At 37.0% G+C, this 24,626-nt stretch overlaps 2 protein-coding genes and 1 long non-coding RNA gene across 3 annotated transcripts; 2 read left to right on the forward strand and 1 right to left on the reverse strand.

Annotated features, from left to right (window-relative positions):
* Positions 1–9,187: 9,187 nt before the first annotated feature.
* On the reverse strand, positions 9,188–15,283 carry LOC113463508. Its single transcript, XR_005513843.1, has 2 exons — positions 15,199–15,283; positions 9,188–9,492 (listed from the first exon to the last, which is right to left on the reverse strand). It is a non-coding gene; the product is annotated as an uncharacterized LOC113463508 (long non-coding RNA).
* Positions 15,284–15,792: 509 nt separating this feature from the next.
* LOC103718801 (pentatricopeptide repeat-containing protein At2g33680) lies at positions 15,793–19,396 on the forward strand. Its single transcript, XM_008807778.3, has 3 exons — positions 15,793–18,260; positions 18,338–18,491; positions 19,198–19,396. The coding sequence occupies exon 1, from the start codon at positions 15,824–15,826 to the stop codon at positions 18,059–18,061; it is 2,238 nt and encodes a 745-aa protein (XP_008806000.2). The 5' UTR covers positions 15,793–15,823; the 3' UTR covers positions 18,062–18,260; positions 18,338–18,491; positions 19,198–19,396.
* A 996-nt stretch (positions 19,397–20,392) lies between these two features.
* Positions 20,393–23,497, forward strand: LOC103711909 (40S ribosomal protein S15). Its single transcript, XM_008798228.4, has 5 exons — positions 20,393–20,498; positions 20,593–20,744; positions 20,848–20,905; positions 22,523–22,657; positions 23,161–23,497. The coding sequence occupies exons 1-5, from the start codon at positions 20,496–20,498 to the stop codon at positions 23,272–23,274; spliced, it is 462 nt and encodes a 153-aa protein (XP_008796450.1). The 5' UTR covers positions 20,393–20,495; the 3' UTR covers positions 23,275–23,497.
* Positions 23,498–24,626: the final 1,129 nt, after the last annotated feature.

The raw sequence follows: 24,626 nt of genomic DNA on the forward strand, positions 1-24,626 counted from the left end.
ATTAATCTTTTAATAAGAATTTTTTTCTTCAATTGTGATCAATGGAGTTTGTATAGATGTGCTTTTGGTCTCCAGATATTATAGATTATGATGACACCAATCCTTTGCTTTATTGGCAATCAAGGATGTTGCAATTGCTCGGGTTCATGATAGATTGTACTCTTTCAAGCATAGCCTGATAATGGTAATTTTGAGAAGTTGGTGTTGTTGTGGGTGAAGTATTGTTGTATTTTACCAAGTGAGCATGTGTGTGTCTTTTTGTTTTTTATTTTTTGGCATTGTTCCTTTACATGGAACAACCATCTAGTACGAGGTGTACCGTATCATACTGGAAGAAAACCGGTACGAAACTTAACTTCAAGACAGTACAAGCCCCGTGCCACCCATACCGAGGCATACCACCCTTTACCGAGGTGTATCAACCTGTATCAAGGTGTACCGAAATGCATACCGGTTCGTACCGGGGCGTAATGACATGTACCGAGGCATACCAAGATAAAAATTGAGAAAATTAGTTAAAGAGCTTTTCGGTACAAGGGTTATCATACTGTATGGAACCGATACAATATTCGGTACCGAGATTCCAAACCTTGCTATAAATTATGTGGAGGGAGATTTTTTTTTTTTTGCGAGCAGTTAAATATCTTGATTTTATTAGTCTATTATGGTTTTTTCTTTTACTTTTACCTTAATTTTTCTTAATGTTATTCAGCAATGTGGAAATCCTAATTTCCTCTCTGTGCTTGCAACTAATGTGACTGTGATTCCTTATTGATGTGTTTGCAATAATTTTTGAGTCTCTTAACGATGTGATGGTTGGTCTATTGGAGATTGTTTAGTAATTTTTTGATTATTTTGGTTCAAGTTGATGCAGAATCTATAGAGATTATGGACGATTGATAGTGCTTCTTTTGATTATTTTGATTCAAGTTGATGCAAAATCTGTAGAGATTATAGAAGATTGATTTTATCATTTACATTTTTAGCTGGCCCAATTGTTTTGGGCAGCTATAGCAGCCTCTATTGTCATAGAATATGAAGTTTGTGATATTCCGTATACTTCCAAAAACTTGAGGTGGCAGTTTGATAAGGTTTTCCACATTGCAAGCACAAAGGGAAAAAATATTGTCCCAATTCAACAGATGTGACAATTCTATACGTAGAAATCCCATATCCATCTTAACATCCTTTATTGTTCTGGAGCCTAAGCTGTTGGAGCAGTTTATTCAACCGAGCTGCTATTCTCTTTTTTTTATCCATTTACTCTGCTCATTTTAGTACTGCTCTGAATATATGTGCTCCAATTGGTAGGTACCATCAAAAATTTTCATGTAACTTGATGCCTTTGTTACCGTTATTTGTATATTATAATGGTATTGCAAGTTACAGTTTTCTAGATATTTTTAAGATATAATACAAGAATCTTTGCTACCTTGCTCTAAGTAAACAACAATAATTTGTGGTTTGGTTTTTGATATATCTGTGGATAGCTTTAAGCAGTAGATATGCCTTCTAATTTGTTGATAATTCTTGATGGTTGTGTGTGAAGTTTGTGGTTCGTGGAACTTTGTTTGCTGAAGACATCTCTTTTGGTAAATGGGTCTGTAAGTTTGTATAGGATCTAGCTTTTATGATCTGACCCTTGTGATATTATTCAAATTTCATCCTAACACATGTATCAGTTCTACCTTGCAGGGCCTTTTTTGCTTTGTTTTTTTTCAACTCTTCTAGATATTGATGATTTTCATATGCAGGTTGCAGCGAAATCAGCTTGTAAGGAGGGTGCTTTCATTAGCATGTTACTCGGTGATTGAAATTTTACCATGATTTTTTTTTTATGATTTAGGAGTTTATATACCTTCAATTTCATGATATTTTTTGTTGTTTTAGGAGTCTATTTGCCATCAACTTGCTTTTAATAAAAAATTTTTCCTTCAATTATGATGGTTGGAGTTTATATAGATGTTTTTATGGTCTACAAATATTGTAGAACATAGTAGCACTAGTCCTTTGCTTTATTGACAATCAGGGATGTTGCAATACCTCAAGATCATGATAGATAATACTCTTTCAAGCAGCTTGATAATGGTAATTATGAGAAGTTGGTGCTATTGTTGGTCAATTATTGTTGTATTTTACCAAGCGAGCATGTGTCTTTTTATTTTTAACTTTTTGGCACTGTTCCTTTGCAATTGATGCATATAGATGATGTGGAAGGAGATTTTTTTTCTGCGAACAGTTAAATATCTTGATTTTAGCTATCTATTATCATTTTTTTTTATTTTTACCTATTTTTTTTGATGTCATTCAGCAATGTCGAAATCCTAATTTTTCCTCTATACTGGCAACTGATGTGAGCGTGATTTCTTATTGATGCGTTCAGATTAATTTTGAGTCTTTTTAATGATGTAATGGTTGGTCTATTGGAGATTGTTTAGCTGCTTCTGATTATTTTGGTTCAAGTTGATGCAGAATCTATAGATATTATAGAAGAATGATAATGCTTTTCGATTATTTCGCTTCAAGTTGATGCAAAGTCTATAGAAATTATGGAACATTGATATTTTCATTTGCTTTTTTAGTTGGTCCCAATTATTTCGAGTAGTTGTACCTACCTCAATTGTCACAAAATATGAAGTTTATGATATTCATATGCTTCCAAAAACCTGAAAGGTACCAATTTTAAAAGGTTTCTATTGCGAGCACAGAGGAGAAAAAAAATTGGCCCAATTCAGTTGATGTGACAATGTTACATGTAGAAATCTCTAATCCATCTTAACAACCTCAATGTTCAGTATTTTTTTTCTCTGTATAGTTACAGCTGATGCTCTTGCCGAAACATTTCCTATTGAATGTTTTTTTATTTCGTGAATTTTCATTGTCTTCTCTTTCTGGACGCTAAGCTATTGGAGTAGTTTATTAAGCAGAGCTGCTTTTGTTTAGTCAAGATGGTCTGGGATTTCTACATGTATGTTTTTTGTGGTCTCTGTAGATTATGGAAGATGGTCTATCTTTTGTTCTGCTGGCAGTTTGAATGTTACAGTATAGTTGGTTCATAAAATATTATTCCTTTTCCAAATGCATGATCAGTGGTAATTTTGAAAATCTCATAATTTACTTAATCTCCAAGTAGTGATTATCGAGGATGATGGTACCTCTTTCACTTCCCTTATAGTTTGTTATTTTGTGGTTTTTTGGGTTTATGATAAATTAAACTTTTTTTTTGAAGTTTTATAAATGGTGAGTTTGTTCTTAATTTTATTTTGCTTTATAGGTTTTCCATCTTTAGTTTGCCTGTGACATGAGATGCAGTTGAAAGTTTTTTTTATGTAATGATTTAAAAAAGTTAGTTCCTTTCTTTTTTTTTGGTTGGTGAATTTTTTTGAACTTCAATGAGTTGCTTTGCTGATGGAAAATGTAGTCTTGCAGTCCATAAATCCTTGCGGAGAAGTTTTGTCAATGTGAATGTAAATGCAAAACACTGATCTAGCTACCGTCGTTGATTTATTAGATTTGTGCTTCTATGGATGTCTCCTTATGGGCTAATCTTTTTTTATTTCAGCCATTTACTCTGCTCATTTTACTACTGCTTTTAGTGTATGTGTTCAAATAGGCAGGTATTATCAAAATTTTCATGTAACTTGGTTCCTTTCTTACCATGATTTATATATTATAATGGTTGTGCAAGTTAGGGTTTCCATTGGATATTTTTAAGATATAGCACAAGAATCTTTGCTACTTTGCTCTAAAGTAAACAACAATAGTTTGGTTTTTGATATATCTGTGGATAGCTTTAGGCATTAAATATCTTTTCTAATTTGTTAACAATTCTTGATGGTTGTGCGTGAATTTTGTGGTTCTTGGAACTTATTGGTTGCTGAAGACATTTCTTTTGGTAAATGAAAGTTTAAATAAGATCTAGCTTTTATGATCTGACTCTTGTGATATTAATCAAATTGCTTCCTAACCTATGTATCAGTTCTGCATTTTAGGTTGCATGTTGTCTTTTTTGCTTTGTTTTTTTTCACTCTTCTAGACAATGACGATTTTTGTTCGCGGGTCATAGCAAAAATCAGCTTTTAAGGAGAGCACTTTCATTGAAATGTTAGTCAACAATTGAAAATTTTACCTTGACTTTTTTTGTGATTTAGCAGTCTAAACCTTCAATTTTATGAATTTTTTTTTTTTGTTTTAGGTGTCTATTTACCTTCAACTTATCTATTTTATTATAACTGTGATTCATATAAATTATAATAGGTTTCAAGCCATAAATAGTATGCTATAAAGGATGAATAGAGGTTACTGAAATTATTAATACTCTAAGAATCATTTGATTTTTTATAAATGACATCCAACATTTTCTTGCAGGAAACTTTGAGATGGCTAAGATAATTAAATTTTTACAACCTTGTAAGTTTTGTTGAGTATATGTGGAGCTTGTCTACTAATTTTCAATTGGGTTTTTTGAGATGTATTTGAGCTTATCTGCTTGTCACATGGCATTTTAATTTTCTTGCAAGGATTTCTAAGATAAATCGAGTAAAAAATCGTCACCTTTACTCTCACCATGTCTACATCTCACATAGAATTTTAATTTTCTTGTAGGGATTTTTAAAATAGATGGAGAGAATTTAAGCTATAAGCTAATTGTCGCCACAAGTGTCTCACATGGTTTTTGATCGATCTTTCCTTCTTCAGTATCCTCATGCAGATATTATTTTGATTGTCTGACTCCTTATTTACCATGTGCTATTTCTTTGATTTTTTTCAGCAACATGCAAATGCTTATTTGTTCTTTAGAGTTGCAAATGTTGTTCTTGAGAATGGGCATTTTCTATAAGATATTTTCACATTTTGTGATTTTTTGAGTATTTTCTGCAATAACTAATCTGTTGGAGCAATCTTTTGGTGGGGCCTCATCCAACTATTTCAGTTCAAGATGCATCTGGGGTTTCTCACATGAATATTAGTGTTCTATTGAAGATTATGAGTTATGATTGTGTATATTTTGCTATTCCGACATATCAGGTTTTTCAGTATATCTTATTCTTTCTTATGGCAAGATCAGTGCTAAAACCCTAAACCCAAAACCCCTAAACCCCTAAAAAGAGAATAGAATAGATAATAGAAAGAGATAATATAAACATAAAAATTACAAAACTGAATTCAACAAGGAAAGTAAATAGAAAATAAAAATATTAAAGCATACCAATGAAAAATTTACTTATTGTAACAGGAAAATAAAATAAAATTCTAAGCATAAATCTAAAACCCGAATACAAATGAGATATTAATTTATTAGGTGTATTTAACATAATTTTTTATTAGTTTACTATTTTCCATGAGATTTAATTATGATAAATTGTTTTTCAGTGAAAATTACATGTGTTTGTCATTACATATAAATTTGTCGAGACTATATTTAATAAAAAAATGCTAAAAATTACCCATTACTCATCACCACTTAGTTCACCATGGGTGTGGAAACCAATGATTAATAGGGGGATCAAACTAACATTGCCAACCACCCGTATATGGCACCAATTCCGACTTACCATGTCATGGCTAAATTTAGCACAATGATATATTATGTTATTTTGAATTAATTACATTGTAAAATATATGGACTTTAAGCAAATTATTTTAGGTGAAGGATTTATTAGATAAGTTTAAAAGCCATTGAGCGCGCTTCGGTCCGAAAGAATTGGTATTCTTAAGAAACCAGTTCTAGTGTTCATCTTTGATGTGGCATAAAATAGTCAAACAATTAATGAGCACCAAATAGTACAATAACACCACGACAATGTAAACCTCTATGATATAATGATTGCTTTATCCATTTTACTGGTAAAACAGCAAGTGGAAAGTGCACTTTAGAGGTAAAATGATATCTTTTTTATTATAAAACATCTACAATATGATCATAACTAACTATTAAAAAGATTAGAAATGAGAAAACTTTACCAAAACATTGAACCTCAATTTTTCTACACAACCCCCTGGGCCCCTCCCCACCAACTAACCGAAAGCAAAATAGCATGACTATGTAATGCTCAAGAAGAAGACTCAATATAAGCAAAGCAAGAAATATATAATCACAAACTTGATATACCGTAAAATAGCAATATGCCAGAAAAGAACATTGACAAGAGTATGAAAACTTGGAAATTACCATTGATCTTGCCATAAAAAAAAATAAGATATACTGAAAAACTTGATGTGCCGGAAGAGCAAAAGAGACACAATCATAACTCATAATCTTCAAGAGCACAAATATTTATGTGAGAAACCCCAAATCCATCTTGAACTAAAATAGTTGGATGAGGCCCTGCTAAAAGATTGCTCCAACACATCAGTCATTGCAGAAAACAATTAAAAAATCACTAAGTGTGAAAATATCTTATAGAAAACACACGTTTTCAAGAACAACATTTGCAACTCCATAGAACAAATAAGCATTTCCATGTTGCCAAAAAAATTCAAAGAAATAGCGCCATGGTAGATAAGGAGTCAGATAATCAAAAGAATATCTGCAAGAGGATACTCAAGAAGGAAAGATCAAAAACCATATGAGACACTTGTAGCGAGAATTAGCTTATAGCTTGAATTCTCTCTATCCATTTTTGAAACCCCTACAAGAAAATTCAAATGCTATGTAAGATGTAAACATGGTATAAGTAAAGGACATGATTTTTTCCTCGATTCATTTTAGAAATCCTTACAAGAAAATTAAAATGCCATGTGACAAGCAGATAAATTGATATACATCTTAGAAAATCCAATTGGAAATGAGCAGACAAGCTCGACATATAATTGCCTCAACAGAACTTACAAGGTTGCAAAAATTTAATTATCCTAGCCATCTCAAAGTTTCCCACAAGAAAATGCTAGATGTCATTTATAATAAATCAGATGATTCTTATAGTATTAATCATTTCAGTCACCTATGTTCATCCATTATAGCATACTGTTTATTGCTTGAAACCTATTAGAATTTATATGAATCATAGTTATAATAAAATAGCCAAGTTGAAGGCAAATAGACTCCTAAAACAACAAAAAATATCATAAAATTGAAGGTAAATAGACTCTAAATCACAAAAAAAAAATCATGGTAAAATGTCAATTGCTAATTAACATTTTAATGAAAGCACCCTCTTTAAAAGCTGATTTTTGCTAGCGAACAAAAATCATCAATGACTAGAAGAGTGAAAAACCAAAGCATAAAAGGCAACAAGCAACCTAAAATGCAGAGCTGATACATGGGTTAGGAAGAAATTTGATTAATATCACAAGAGTCAGATCATAAAAGCTAGATCTGATGTAAACTTTCATTTACCAAAAGAGATGTCTCCATCAACCAAAAAGTTCCAAGAACCACAAACTTCATGCACAACCATCAAGAATTGTTAACAAATTAAAAAACATATCTAATACTTAAAGCTATCCATTGATATATCAAAAACCCAACTATTGTTGTTTACTTTAGAGCAAAGTACCAAAGATTCTTATGTTATATCTTAAAAATATACAATAGAAACCCTAACTTGCACTGCCACTATAATATATAAATATTGGTAAGAAAGGAACCAAGTTGCATAAAAATTTGACAATACCTACCTATTGGAACACATACACTAAGAGCAGTAGTAAAATGAGCAGAGTAAATGGCTGAAAAAAAAAAAAGATTAGCCCATAAGGAGACATCTATAGAAGCATAAATCTAATAAATCAACAACGGTAGCTAGATCAATGTTTTGCATGTACATTCACATTGACAAAAGTTCTCCGTAAGGATTTATGGACTGCAAGACTACATTTTCCATCAGCAAAGCAACTAATTGAAGTTCAAAGAAATTCACCAAACAAAAAAAAGGAAAGGAACTAACTTTTTTAAATCATTACAAAAAAAAACTTTTTAGCTGCATCTCATGTTGCAGGCAAATTGAAGATGGGAAACTTATGCAGAAAAATAAAACTAAGAACAAATTGACCATTTATAAAACTTCAAAAAAAAAATTAATTTATCACAAACCACAAAAATAACAAACTACAAGGGAAGTGAAAGAGGTACCATCATCCTCGATAATCACTACTTGGAGATTAAGTAAATTACGAGATCTTCAAAATTACCATTGATCATGCATTTGGAAAGGAAATAATATTTTATGAACCAACTATACTGTAACATCCAAACTACCAGCAGAACGAAGGATAGACCATTTTCCATAATCTTCAAAGACCACAAAAAACATACATGTACAAATCTCAGATCCATCTTGACTAAATAAAACCAGCTCTACTTAATAAACTGCTCTAATAGCCCAGTGTCCAAAAAGAGAAGACAATGAAAATTCAAGAAATAGAAAAACATTCAATAGTAGATCTTTAGTCAAGAGCATCAGTTGTAACTATATGGAGAAAAAAATCGGAACAATAGAGGCTGTTAAGATGGATCAGGAATTTCTACATGTAACATTGTCACATCAGCTGAATTGGGCCAATATTTTTTCCCCTCTATCCTCGCAATGTAGAAAGCCTTTTAAAATTGCTACCGTTTAGGTGTTTGGAAGCATATGGAATGTCACGGACTTCATATTTTGTGTTAATTGAGGCAGCTACAATTACCCAAAACAATTAGGACAACTAAAAAAGTAAACGATAATATCAATCTTCCATAATTTCTATAGACTCTGCATCAACTTGAACCAAAATAATCGAAAAGAAGCATTATCATTCTTCCATAATATTTATAGATTCTGCATCAATTTGAACCAAAATAATCAAAAGCACCACTACTAAGCAATCTCCAATAGACCAACCATTAAATCGTTAAAAAGACTCAAAATTAATGTAAACGCATCAATAAGTAATCACCCTCACATCAGTTGCAAGTACAGAGGGAAAATTAGGACTTCGACACTTTCAAATGTCATTAAGAAAAAATAAAGTAAAAATAAAATAAAAAACGATAATAGACAGCTAAAAATCAAGATATTTGACTGCTCGCAGAAAAAAAATCTCCTTCCACATCATCTATAGGCATCAATTGCAAAGGAACAGTGACTAAAAGTTAAAAATAAAAATACACACACGCTCACTTGGTAAAATGCAGCAATAATTGACCAACAATAGCACCAATTTCTCAAAATTATCATTATCAAGCTACTTGAAAGAGTATAATCTATCATAAACTTGAGGGATTGCAACATCCTTTATTGCCAATAAAGCAAAGGACCAGTATCGTCATATTCCACAATATTTGTAGACCATACACACAACTATATAAAATCCATCCAACAGAATTGAAAGAAAAAAATCTTATTAAAAGCAAGTTGATGGCAAATAGACTCCTAAAACAACAAAAAAAACCATGAAATTGAAGGTAAATAGACTCCTAAATCACAAAAAAAAAAAAATCATGGTAAAATTTCAATCATCGAATAACATGCTAATGAAAGCACCCTCCTTACAAGCTGATTTCGCTGCAACCTGCATACGAAAATCATCAGTAGCTAAAAGAGTTGAAAAAAAACAAAGCAAAAAAGGCAACAAGCAACCTACAAGGCAGAACTGATACATGTGTTAGGAAGAAATTTGAATAATATCACAAGAGTCAGATCATAAAAGCTAGATCTTATACAAACTTACAGACTCATTTACCAAAAGAGATGTCTTCAGCAACCAAAAAGTTCCACAAACCACAAACTTCACACATAACCATCAAGAATTATTAACAAATAGAAGACATATCTACAGCTTAAAGGTATCAACAGATATATCAAAAACTAAACCACAAATTATTGTTGTTTACTTTAGAGCAAGGTAGCAAAGATTCTTGTATTATATCTTAAAAATATCTAGGAAACCCCAACTTGCAATTCTATTATAATATATTAATGGTAATAAAGGCATCAAGTTACATAAAATTTTTTGAAGGTAACTACCTATTGGAACACATATCCAGAGCAGTACTAAAATGAGCAGAGTAAATAGATTAAAAAAAAAAGAGAGATTAGCCCATAAGGAGGCACCCATAGAAGCACAAATCTAATATATCAATGACAGTAGCTAGATTAGTGTTCTGCATGTACATTTATATTGACAAAAGTTCTCTGCAAGGATTTATGGATTGCAAGACTACATTTTCTATCGACAACTCATTGAAGTTAAAAGAAATTCACCAACCAAGAAAAGGAAAGGACTTAACTTTTTCAATCATTAAAAACACTTTCAGTTGCATTTCATGTCATAGGCAGACTGGAGATGGGCAACCTAAATAGAAAAATAGAACTAAGAACAAACAGACTACTTATAAGACATCAAAAAAATTATAATATATCACAAACTCAACAGACCACAAAATAACAAACTACAAGAGAAATGAAGAGGTACTATCATACTCCATAATCACTTCTTGGATATAAAGTAAATTATGAGGCCTTCAAAATTATCATTAATCATGTTTTTGGAAAGAAAATAATATTAAATCAACCAGCTATACTATAACGTCCAAATTGCCAGCAGAACAAAAGATAGACCATCCTCCATATTCTTTTGAGACCACAAAAAACATACATGCAAAAATCCCAGATCCATCTTGACTAAGAAAAAGCAGCTCTGCTGAATAAAACACTCCAATAGCTCAGGCTCGAGAACAATCAAGTCTATTAAGATGGATATAGGATTTCTAGGTGTAGAATTGTGACATCTGTTGAATTGGAACAACATTTTTTCCCTCTGTGCTTGCTATGTGATAAACCTTTTAAAACTGCCACCTCTGAAGTTTTTGGAAGTATACAGAATATCACAAACTTCATATTCTGTGACTATAGAGGCTACTATAACCACCCAAAATAATTGGGCTAGCTAAAAATGTAAATGATAAATTCAATCTTCCAGAATCTCTACAGATTCTGCATCAACTTGAACAAAAATAATCAAAAGAACCACTATCAATCGTCCATAATCTCTATAGATTCTGCATCAACTTGAACCAAAATAATCAGAAGAAGCATTTACTAAACAATCTCCAATAGACCAACCATTACATCGTTAAAAAGACTCAAAAATTAATGTAAAAACATCAATAAGGAATCACAGTCACATTAGTTGCAAGCACAGAGGGAAAATTAGGATTTCAACATTGCTAAATAACATTAAATAAAATTAAGGTAAAAGTAAAAGAACAAACCATACTTGACAACTAAAATTAAGACATTTGACTGTTCGTAGAAAAAAATGCCCTTCCATATCATCTATAGGAAGGTCCACAATCTTAGTACTGAATACCATATCAGTTCGGTATGGTATGATAACCCTTTTCTGAAATAGCACTCTAACTAATTTTTATCTCGGTACGCTGCGATAGAGGCCGTTACGCCTCAGTACGGACCGGTATGCATCTCGGTACGCCTTAATATAGGTCGATATGTCTCAGTACAGAGTGGTATGCCTCGGTACAGGTGGTACGGAACTTGTACCGACTTGAAGTTAAGTTTTGTAGCCATTTTTTTTTCAATGCGATACGGTACACCCCGCACCGAATGGTTGTTCTATGCAAAGGAACAACACCAAAAAATTAAAAAACAAAAAGGCACACATATGCTCACTTGGTAAAATACATCATACTTCACCAACAACAGCACCAACTTCTCAAAATTACCATTATCAAGCTATACTTGAAAAAGTACAATTTATCATGAACCTAAGCAATTGCAACATCCTTGATTGCCAATATAGCAAAGGATCAGCGTCATCATAATCTATAATATCTGGAGACCAAAAACACATCTATATAAACTCCACCCATCACAATTGAAGAAAAAAAATCTTGTTAAAAGATTCATATAAAAGATCACTGTTTATAACAGATAAGACAATTAAAATCCAATATGTGCATAAAAGAATCAGAGGAAACACCCTATCAAGGACATGGACAACAACCCTGCAACAGATTAAACAAGAATTTTCACTCCACAATAGAGTAAACAAGAAATTTTTTTAATCATTAAGCATCACAAAAGACAAGTGAAGGTTTTGAGTCTATATCTTGAGATATGATTATCGAGATGGTTTTTGAGATGACTTGATTGAAAGAAAGCAAAGAAGCCAAGGTTCAGCTATCTTCCTCCCCTTCTCTGATATTTTCTTTATTTCTTGGTCTTCTTCTTCCCTTTTATTCTTCTTTCTTTACACTATTCTCTTCTATTTTCCCTTTTGTTGTCTAGCTATGCTGCAATCCCTCCGCAGACCTCACTAAGCCTGTGTGTGAATAAAGTTATTTATTGCGATTTCGTTTGTCTTTTTTTGTTGTCTGATATACACATTAGTCTTTTAGGATAGTTTGAATTTTGAAACTTTGAATGTGGTCTGTCAAATTACAAGACTGGATGAGTGGCGTTCTTATTGGGTCGGGTGCTTTATTATATTCTGGTTATTTTCCTCTAAGAAGCTGGTAGTCTGTGTTTAAATAGATATTATTTGATTTATCCATAATTTTTTAATGCTTGTCTTTGATGTGTATCTGGCTACAGATGGCAAGTCAGGGCTTCAGTAGAGAATTTTGATGATTTGCTGCTATAGGAATCTCTTATTGCCTCTATCTTGAATTAGTAATCATTTTAATAAAGAAACTGAAGGATATAAAATTGTCTTTTCATTTGCTCCAATAGTTCTTGATGTTGCAGAATCTATGTACTTCTTTGTCGTATATTGTAAGTGTGCGAATATCTTATACATTGATTGATCATGAGGTTGTCCATATACTTTTGGTACCCATGAGTATCTATGTGTTTTACGTTATTATAAATGTTGTCTTGATATGTAATATTTTGATCGAGGATGTCTGGTGCACTATATTTTTTAAATGTTGAAAAGGAGAAAGATATTATAAATTTCGAAAGGAAATATTTTTTTTTACTAAGGCAACCTTACCTTTTAGTAATGAGACTTTATCCAAAAACTATTCCAGAAAAGCTAGTTTTTATATGAACTCAGTTTATGATCTATGTGATTGATTAAGAAGAAATGGTATGGTTAATGGATGTTATCTCATAATCTTATGACATGTTATCCAGCTCATGGGATCCACATAATTTGTGTAAGGAGTAACTCCTCAGTTTTGTGGTTAAGGAATCCATGTAAGTGCTCTGCTTATGGATGTCCATTGCTTTGAACTTTTGATCTTTTGTCTTCAAGAAGTCTAATGAATGATCAACTACAAGGTTTTTATTTGACAAATCTTCATTCTTGATTGTAGACTCTCCATGTGATGTAGCTTCAATTTTATATTCATCGTGCAATGATTCTTCAGTTTTGCGAGTCTTGATATGTGGTTTTGCCTCAATTTCTTCAATACCTAATGCTATTATATGTAATGTAGCATTTGTTGTCATCACATCATTACTGAAAATTAAGTGATCTAGGGAAGGCAAGATCTTCTCTTTCATTTGTGGTTCGCAAAGGCTCAAGACTTTCTAGAAACTCAGCAAGCTTGCATCTCAAGACATCCAAATTCTCCATAATTCTTTGGATTTAATTGAAATATTGAATAGAACAGTTGATTGACTCAAAAAATGAGTTTTTTCTTCCTTGGCTTCGTGACAACTTCCAAGCGTACAGTTTCTTAAGGCGTGGAGAATCCAAGCGTTACAAGTCATGAACATGAATGGCATGAAGTCTGCGAAAATGTTTGCATGAGTGAAGAGGGATCTACTTGTGTCGTGACGATCCATATATTGAAGTGTTTGCTAAGAAAGGTTAGGTAATAAGTCAAGGATGTAGTCTACGAGGCTTAAGGGAGGAGTCTATTTTCTCATTTATGAGGAGTCTATTTTCTCATTTATTTACCAAATGCCCTTTGGCTCATAGTTTGTGGAACGCCATCAAAATTCAATTAAGACTGATAAGGTGGTCTTCAAGCATGCATGATCTTTGGACTGGTTGGAGGGGAAAGAAATTTTAGTCTTCCATGAGGAACTTGGGAGACTTCTTTAAATATCAAATAAATATGAAAGAGGTCTAAGGAAAAAGGGTTTTTGCCTGACGATATTCAAGACACTGTAACATTCTGTTTGCTGTTGCAAAATCAAGTCAAGCTCCAAGGATGATAAGAGGCTCTGCAACTTCTGATTTATATTTTTGCCTGATTTAAAGAATATGGAGACATCAATGCTGTAAGATTCTTTAATTGTTTGTAGAAAGAAAAGAATTATCTACTAAATACTGTTTTCACCTGATTTGCAACTTTAGCTAGCGTGGCAGCAACTACAAGAAGACATCATCACGTAGTACAGCTGAGTTTGTATGCAGAAAAACAAATTAACAATTGTCTAAGAATGCTCTCCAAATGGCATAATTGCTATTACTCAATCCAACTACACAAGCATACTATAAGAACAAGCAAGCTTAAGTCACAAAATTGTATGCTTAAAGAAGTTATATGACATATTGTGTTACAGTGGACGCAATATTATAAGTTGATGTGAAAAAAGAAGAAATCTTAATATTACAGGTGACCAAGGTATTAAAACTGGAAGGAGAACTAGTATAGGAATTGCTAGGGTAACTTGCCTGGATTTACTATCCCTTCTAAACCAATGAAAGGAGAACTAGGTCGCTAAATTTATCATCCAAAAAGCCCCTTCATCTTTTCAACAACACAATACAATGCATCCAAGTCATATCATCCTATTAAATGGCTGCCAATTTCCTCGAAGAATAGTGATGTCATCGTTAAGAAAAGCTAGCAAACAAAAGAAGGTCCTCAGAGCTCCTCATGGAACAGGTGGCATCTGCCATATCACTATAAACATGTTCTCTCACTCTGTACCTACAAAAGAAACATCCGTATCTCCACAAAATCCTGTTTACATTATCCTGCAATACTAAAGCAATGCAGCAGCCACCCTCCCATATAAATTAACACCGAAAGCATTAGCATAATTAGAAATCTGGGCCTCAATCTTGTCTAATATCAAATCACAAAGAGTGATTTTACGCTACCATATCCAAGCCTTCTCCAACCTACCCATTCCTTAGGACACTTTTCTTTAATCCCTTCCAGAAATTGAACTTCCATTTGGACATTTCATACAAATTCCACATTTGTAATGATACCAAACAAAGGAAGAAGGTAAGGTTTCAAACATTTCCACATTCAGAAGGGAAGGCAGATAGGGAGTGGAGTGAGCTTACAAGTCAAGCTCTCGGCATCATCATCTGCCTCTGCGCTGGGGGGTTCTGAATACCGCTTCCGTACACCACCTTGCCATACTTCTTGAACAAACCGTCGAACATCTCATCCGTGTCTTTCCCACTCACATTTTGCAACTCACATAACCACGAGAAATTGGAAATCTTAAAGAAGTAATCAGTATAAGAAAGGTGTGACGCACGCGGTCCGGCGGTCTCTGGCTAAGAAAGACATGAAACCGGGCACGCGAGCGCCGGGTAAACTCCTCCTCCTCCTCAAACCGAGCCTGAGGTTCGGCTTCTGGAATTGCCCATAGAATTGGCCGCAAGAAGGAATTGCCGCCGCTATTGCTGCTAACGCCCGCATCGTGTGTCGGCGAGCGGGGAGAGAGAAGGGAGGAGGGGCGCAGGGATAACGTCCCTGGAAAAATAAGGTTGAGCCAAAACGCCAAAAAAGCCGGGATAAGTGGTGTTTGGCACTCGATCACCCGCCGTCCATTCGAACAGGTCGAGGCCCAACCAATCTTCTAACTTCAAATAGAACTCTCTTTCATTCCTCCGAGCAACGATGCATTGTCGGCGACCCCAAGCGAAGAGCCGACGAAACCTCGCAACGTAGACCACGACGATGCCATCGGTAACCTCTCGCCGCCCAAACCAAGCCTTGGGCGGTGAAGCGGCCGCCACTTCGCAAACTCTCTTCCGGCTTCTTCTCCGGTGCGCGGAGCAAAAGAACCTCCAGAGCGGAAGCTCTCTCCACGCCCACATCATCAAAAGCGGCTCTTGGGCCCACGTCCTCCTCGCCAACAGCGTCGTCAACATGTACGCCAAGTGCGGCCGCTTGGCCACGGCTGCTGCCGCTTTCGACGAGATGCACTCCAGGGACGTCGTCTCCTGGAACTCCCTCATCAACAGCTACTCCCACGAGGGCCCTCCTCATTCCAACGCCGTCTTCAGACTCTTCAAACGGATGCGGGCCGACGGCGGCGTTCATGTCCTTCCGAATGCTTTCACCTTCGCCGGCGTCTTCACTGCTGCATCGGCATCGCACGCGGTACTTGCCGGTAGAGAGGCTCACTGTGTCGCGATCAAGACGGCGAACTGTGATGACGTTTTTCTGGGAAGCTCTTTGCTCAACATGTACTGCAAACTTGGACTTCTCTCCGATGCTCGCATGGTGTTCGATAGGATGCTGCAGAGGAATTCGGTCTCTTGGGCAGCCATGATTTCGGGGTATGCTGTGGACAAGCATGGGGCCGAGGCTTTCAAGCTGTTCAGATCGATGCTGGAGGAAGGCGAATGCGACACCAATGAGTTTGTGTTCACCAGCATTCTTAGCGCGGTGAGTCTTCCTGGGCTCCTTGAAATGGGTCAGCAAATCCATGGTCTGGCAATCAAGAATGGCTTGTCCTCCTTTCTGTCGGTGGAGAATTCTCTAATCACATTGTATGCAAAGTGCGAACGCATGGATGAGGCACTACTGATGTTTGAATCGTCGAGCGAAAAGAACTCCATCACATGGTCTGCGATGATCACTGGGTATGCGCAAAATGGTGATTCAAGAAAGGCGCTATCGCTGTTTTCGCAGATGCAGTCTGCAGGGATCAGGCCAAGTGAGTTCACATTCGTCGGCGTCCTTAATGCATGCAGTGATGTGATGGCTTTGGTTGAAGGAAAGCAAGCTCATGGTTTCTTGTTGAAGCTGGGATTCGAGCTTCAGGTATATGTCAAGACTGCACTGGTCGATATGTATGCAAAGTGCGGCAGCAGTGATGATGCAAGAAAAGGATTTGATCAGTTGCATGAAGCTGATATCGCCCTATGGACCTCGATGATTGGAGGCTACGTGCAGAATGGGGAGCATGAAGAAGCTCTGGCATTATATTGCGGGATGGGGAGGGAGGGCATCTTGCCTAATAATCTTACCATGGCAAGCATCCTTAGAGCATGTTCTAGCCTTGCGGCCTTGGAGCAAGGAAAGCAGATACATGCCCAAACTCTTAAATATGGATTTAATTTGGGCATTCCCATTGGAAGCGCTTTATCTACCATGTATGCCAAGTGTGGGAATCTCGAAGATTGCAACCGTGTGTTCAGACGAATGCCTGAAAGGGATGTTGTTGCTTGGAATTCAATTATATCAGGATATTCTCAAAATGGATGTGGAAATGAAGCCCTAAATCTTTTTGAGGAAATGAAGCTGGAGGGCACCAAACCAGACCATGTTACATTCATCAACCTCCTCAGTGCTTGTAGCCACATGGGCCTGGTTGACAGAGGATGGAGTTACTTCAGATTGATGCACGATGATTATGGATTAGTCCCAAGGGTGGAACACTATGCTTGCATGGTTGATATCCTTAGCCGAGCTGGGATGCTGGAGGAAGCCAAAGATTTCGTAGAGTCGGTTCCCACTGATCATGGAATGTGTTTGTGGCGTATCGTGCTCGGGGCCTGTCGCAGCTATCGCAGTTTTGGTGTAGGCGCATATGCTGGAGAGAGGCTGATGGAATTGGGCTCGCTGGATTCTTCTGCTTATATTTTGTTGTCGAACATATATGCCGCATGCCGCAGATGGGATGATGTGGAACGGGTGAGAAGGATGATGAGGTTCCGGGGGGTGAACAAGGAGCCAGGGTGCAGCTGGATTGAAATTAAGAGCAGAGTTCATGCCTTTGTTGTTGGGGACCTGCAGCATCCTGAAATGAAGGATATACATGCAGAAGTGAGAAGATTGCTAGGCCACATGACTGATGAAGGTTATCGTCCTGCTTCTGGGTTTCCGGTTTGTGATTATTTAGAATCCGATTTAGGAGGACATCAGACTAGAGAAGAGTTGCAACTGATAGCATCAGCTGCTTCTTGACCCATTCTTGGGAAGATAGTACTTTACAATATCAGATGAACAGCAAACATAAAGTCCAATTGCTTTTTCAAGTCCACAAGTTGACATTGCAGATGAGCATTCAATAAAACAATGCAACAATGACATTCTCTCAAAACATCATGCTAGCCAGACTGCTTGCCATCAGATTCTGCACAAGCTTGTTGGCTAAGATAAGATGGTAATTCAATCTACCTTTAAGAGATCTTGGTTCTCAAGAATGACATGGATAATAGAATTACTTATATGGTTTACCAGGAAGCAGATATATAAAGCAATTGGATAGGTGAAATGTGGAAAGCTTCCTATCAGATCACAGAGAACTGTTCATGCGGAGAAGAGCAGACCTTGTCATTGTGAAAACCATATCAAAATATCTATCTGCAAGCTGCAGAAACCAGTTTTTCATAAGGTATGTCCACACATAAAATTTTGGCCCATGGTTTAGCATATGTTGGCCCTGCTGTGTTGATTTTGGCATATAATGCTTGCTAATAAAGGGAAAATCTGGAGAATAACGAGGTGCAGTTTTCTTCTAAAGGGATGTGGATTCTTGTAACAATTATGCTTTGACTTTCCTTCAACTCCTTTAGCTGTCCCTCACCGTAAGCATACACAGTGAGGAGGGTAAGAGAATTAAGGGTGACATGCATTGAAATGTCTATTGTTTTTATTTTCTTTTCTCATGGTATAATTGAAATCATGGAGGTAATTTGCATTATTTCTTCTCAATGTCGAGGCACTAGCCATGGTAGGAAGAATGTTACTGATACTAGAGTCGACCTCCAAGAAAATTATAGTTATATGTTCTCCGTGCTGCATGGCCAATCTATCTTCAATGTTGTGTTTTTCTAAATTCCAGTACACAGGGCTATCTAGCCTTAATAATTTTCTTTTTAATAAATACACTCTCATTGCCATATTTTACCAAAAAATGATAAAGGCGTTATGCCTAAACCAAGTGTTATGTTATATACATACAAGGATGGTGATCCAGTGCATATATGATAATGATATCATCATTTTACCGTATAACATGATTTATAATTTTTATTTTTAAGTCTTTGTTCTAATTTTTTTTTTCTCTGGGTGTGTGTTTTTTTTGGGCCCTCCGCAAGGAATCCATGGTGATGAAGCAACTGGGATAATGGGCCTACAAAAAACTGATGGGAATTGGGAATAGGCCCAGAAGCACCAGCCGGCAAACACGAAAGAACGCCTTTACCCCTAATCTTTGGGAAGAATAACACCAAGCAAGGGTTATCGGAAATGCTTGAGGGAGGGACATAATGGTAAATTCAGCACACAGCATGGTACCTATAAATAGGGTGGTTCTATATACACCCCCCTTATTGCTAAGGACACCCCCAAAAACCAAAAAAAAAATACCCAAACTAACCTTTAGTGTAATTACCATATTGCCCTTAAAATTTTCTCAGTACACCCCCCCTTCCTCCTCACTGCCGCCTCCTCCTCCTCCTCCTCCGCCTCACTGCCGCCTCCTCCCCTCCCCCTCCTCCTCACTGCCGCCTCCTCCTCCTCCTCCTCCGCCTCCCCCCATCACCCTCCTCCTCCTCTTCCTCCCCCCCTCCCCCCTGCGCCCGCTTCCTCCTCCTCCCCATCCCCCACCTCCCCGTCCTCCTCCTCCGCCTCCCCCCTCCTACCCCTCCTGATTCCCCGCCTCCTCCCATCACCCCTCCCCCTCCTCCTCCTCCTCCCCATCCCCCACCTCCCCGTCCTCCTCCTCCGCCTCCTCCTCCTCCTCCTCCGCCTCCCCATCACCCCTCCGCCTCGTCTTCCTCCCCCCCTCCCCCCTGCGCCCGCTTCCTCCTCCTCCCCATCCCCCACCTCCCCGTCCTCCTTCCTCCTCCTCCCCATCCCCCACCTCCCCCCCTCCTCCCCTCCACCTCCCCGTCCTCCCCCTCCACCTCCCCTCCACCTCCCCGTCCTCCTCCTCCGCCTCCCCCCTCCTCCTCCGCCACCTCCTCTCACTCCTCTTCCCCCACCTCCCCGTCCTCCTTCCTCCTCCTCCCCATCCCCCACCTCCCCCTCCGCCTCCCCCCGCCTCCTCCGCCTCCCCCTCCTCCTCCGCCGGCGGGTGTTTTGGAGAGGAAGAGCGGGGTGGGGGGGGTTTGGGGGGTGTAGAGAGTAATTTAGGTGAGGGGGTGGGAAGGGTGGGAGGTAATTTAGGAATTTTTAATTTTTTAGGGGTGTCCTTAGCAAATGGGGGGTGTAGAGAGTATTTAATTTTTTTTTAATTTTTGGGGGGTGTCCTGAGCAATAGGGGGGGTGTATATAGAACCACCCCTATAAATATGCTTCGACGTCGGGCCCCCAAACCCTAGCGGTTCTCTAGCCTTGTGTGCTGCGCCTGCTGCGAACCCTAACCCTGCCTGAGAGGACGAGCTCGGCAGCCATGGTTGATCCTCAAATCTTCTCCTTCTTCATCTGTTCTAGAGTTTTCGCTGTTCGTTTTTTGTGATCGTTGTTCGATTTTTTCCTTGGTTTTTTAGGCGGATGTTTCGGACGCGGTGGACGTGGGAGGGGTGCAGCCGAAGAAGAGGACCTTTAGGAAGTTCTCCTATCGAGGGGTCGATCTCGACCAGCTCCTCGACATGGGTACCGACGAGCTCGTCAAGCTCTTCCCTGCCCGAGCTCGCAGAAGGTTTGTGGATTCTTTTCCGTGGCCGTTGAATTTCTCTTTTTCTTCACCCCAGGCCAGCTGTTCTAAGTCTTTAGTTATGTTTGTATTCTTTTTACTGGATTAGGTTTCAGAGAGGTCTTAAGAGGAAGCCTATGGCTCTGATCAAGAAGCTTCGCAAGGCGGTATTTTTCTGTCATTTTCCCCACCTTTTTATGCGAATGTTTATTTGGTCTCGTTGCTGATCGTTGGAATGTTGAAATTTGGTTCTTTTTATTTTGTTTTCCTTGATTTTTTTTTAATGTCTTTTGAAAATTCGTGCTTTTATTTTTCATCTGTTTCTGGATTGTGCTTTTTTAGAGGGGAAAGAAAGCGATGGGGTCCCTTAATTGTATAAAAGTTTGGGTGCATATTGTTTTTTTTGGTTCCATTTTTAAGCACTGATATATATGGGGAATGCAGGAATTGTTGTATTGTTTTCGTGCGTACACAGGTGGTGTGAATCAAATAAAAATTGTACAGGAAAGGGAAGGTGGGCATCCTAGAATTGTATAAGCAGGGGCTTATTGGAAGCGTAATCATTAGTCTAGATGAAGTTTTTTGTATATTATATAAAACAAAAAAAATACATGATGGGCTGAGGCTGATTCAAGGATGTGAGAAATTGATAATAATAGGTATACTTCGTCCAGAGGAATGTAGGCTTGATAGGAATGTAATGTTAATAAAATATTTTATGTTGAAAAGAAGGTTGGAAACATCTCATAAACTGAATAATATGTCATGAAATAGGTGCACTCATGAGTGTGAGATTCTATGGCTGGTTTAATGCCTGAACTAGAAAATTCCATCTAAAATCTAAGCCACTGCAGATAATGATTTTGTCACCAATAGGTAGCTGATCAAGTTTCTAAATTTTAAATATCCAAAAAATATGGAATTTATTTTTTTTTCTAGATATCCAAGATTATGGAATTTAAAATTGTTTTCTTTTCATGAGATATTCAAGTCTGAAATTCTAGTCCATTGCTTCCTGGCTATGGAGCTCTTGGCATTGTTTTGTTTTTCTCTCCTTTCCTATCAGCGAGTTCCGATCCTTTTGTTCGAAATTTCTTCGTTCGTACCAAACCGCTTGCAGGATCAAATCCTGTTCCACAAGATCCTCTATCAGCTATACATCCTCCTTGCATTTATGCCAGAGATGTCGCCAGTGCTAGCTAGATACTTGTTTTATCATTTATTGACATTCTTCTCATGATCTCCAATATATAGCTAACTCTCATAATCATTTGTTTTTTAATTCAAAGTATTTTGGGCGACTTAACATGTCAACCGTTATCTTGAATGACCAACTATGCATTATATATGCATGTTACGCACATTCGTACCTGCATGTGGATTGAACTTGTGTTATATACATTTATATGATCATCATCTGCTGTAAGTAAATGTGTGTGCAAGGTGTATGCAAAACCATGTATTTGTGCCAAATTCTTCTTTCCCTATCTTTTTGTGCGAAATCAAATTATATCGAACCATATGGATATTGGGGTGTTTTTGGTTTTTTGATTGTACATAATCTCTGCTTTCTAGCTGAATTATACATGAAGGGGCTGCTTGTTAATTTTAGATGTTTACCATATTTTAGATGTATACCAGATGAATAGCCATGATCCGTGTTATTGTTATGCCTTTCTTATTTTTTCTTTTGAAGTCGCCAGTATCACATGTTTCATCTTCCACGCTGCATATAAGTAAACTGATACAGTGTACATTTTTTGCTGCTGGTGGAATGTTTGCAGAAGCGTGATGCTCCTCCTGGGGAGAAGCCTGAACCTGTGAGGACACACCTTCGGAACATGATAATAGTCCCAGAGATGATTGGAAGCATAATCGGTGTCTATAATGGAAAAACTTTTAACCAGGTTGAGATCAAGGTAAGCTCCTTATTTAAATTTATGTGTTAGAGGAATGATGATATATAATGGCACTCCATTGAGAGATGATGCAGATAGGCATTCATAAGAGATTGTACTATGGCAAATTCTCTTTTTGCATGTGATTGATGTTTAGCAGCCATCTTTTTTGTGGAGGTTTCATCAATTCATTTCTTTGTTCTTCTTTGTTTATTATGCAATCACCTTATTCTTTTCTTCATGGAATCCTCCAGAATCATTTAGTTTATCCATGAAAGGCTACCTTGGCTCATTGCCTTGGTCATCCTTTCATTCACCTGGCTGTAGTGTACATGCAGCTGCATTTGTGCATGTGTCTAGACCAGCATTTGTAAATGATAACTCTTGTTGTTAAGAGTAAGATATTATCAAGCTTAAGCGATTTATTGATGGAAGTTGAATGAGACATCCTACAAAAATTGTTAGGTTTTTCCTCATACAACGGAGTTTTCATATGCTTTTTTTTTGTGTGTTTTATGGCACAGCCTGAAATGATTGGTCACTACTTGGCGGAGTTCTCAATCTCATATAAGCCTGTGAAGCATGGAAGACCTGGTATTGGTGCCACCCATTCCTCCCGGTTCATTCCTCTCAAGTAAAAGCCAAATGTCTGGCAAAGGAACAGAGACCCTGCTTCTATTCTTGATTGACTTTTTGTTGCTTTAGCCGATTCAAGTTTTAGCTTTCAGTGCGTCATTTCTGGGGAGTAATTTTGACCTTTTGCTACTTGCATCACGACTTGCCAACCTGAACTTATATTGTGTTCTCGAGTTAGTTTTGTCTTTTAAATTAGCTTACAAGCTCTGATTGCAGCTTCTGTCATTTTATGTTTTACAAATATTAGTTCGGTAGGAGTCATAGGAGCCACTATCCTGCTTCTCCTATGACTGCCAAAGCCGATTTGAGTGCATTTTCCAGGCGTTGCTACGTGGTTAAGGGAAATTTTGTTGTCTGATAATTACAAACAATTGCTCTGAAGTTTTAGCAAAAGGAAAAGATAATAAAAGGTGTAGTGCGTGCTGTGGTGGTAAACTGGCAATCACCTGACAGCAGGCACCATTTGTTTTGGGGCATTTTGGATGTCAAAGCAAGTTTGTCCGTCCGTTTTTCTCGTGATAAACGGATAAATGAGGGCATGGGCAGCTGTGAAGCTGCAGGTCTTACTCCAATGCTAAGACCAGAGCTTCTACGAACTCTGGCGCTTCTGTGATTAGTGGTGGATATTGTTGCCTAGGCAAACAAAAATTACATGGGGCGGGCATTGGTAGAATTTTTATTTTGCCATTTTTCTTCTAGCACTCATCTTAAAAAAAAAATTCAATTATTTTTCCACGTTTTTTTTAGCACCCATCTTAAATTAAAAATCCAAAAGTCAAATAAGAAGACTTGTGCTACTAACGAAATTTGTCAATTTTGATAAAAAAATATATTTCAAAAATTGTGTATTGATTTATCTAAAAATATATATTGAATCACTAGTATGTGTGTATCATATAAGCTTACAGTATATATAAAAAATCGATAAGTGTGTATCACTGGTGATGGAGCGTATATTAGTGAATATGATAATATGAAAATTGTGTGTTAATTTGTTTTGAAGTGTGTATTGGATTGCTAGATGACTAATTTGCTAAGTATGTATCATTTGATCGTATACTGTGTATTAGCGAACATCATGTTCTAGAAATTGTATATCGATTTACTTAGATATGTATTTTGACTTGCTAAATAACCAATTTACTTAGTGGATATTACTTGGCCATGTAGCATATATTTTTTTAATTACCAAATTAATTGATGACTCCATTAGCAGAAGAAATCTATGATATTTGAGTTTTTTTTAAAGTTGTGCACTAAAAAAAATAATAAAATAGAAAGCTCTTTTTTTATTTTATTTTATTTTTTATGGTGTCTGCCCCATATGATTTTTGTCCTCAAGAGGCTGAGGGCT

This window comes from Phoenix dactylifera, chromosome 11 (assembly GCF_009389715.1).
Source record: "Phoenix dactylifera cultivar Barhee BC4 chromosome 11, palm_55x_up_171113_PBpolish2nd_filt_p, whole genome shotgun sequence".
Lineage (NCBI taxonomy): Eukaryota > Viridiplantae > Streptophyta > Magnoliopsida > Arecales > Arecaceae > Phoenix > Phoenix dactylifera.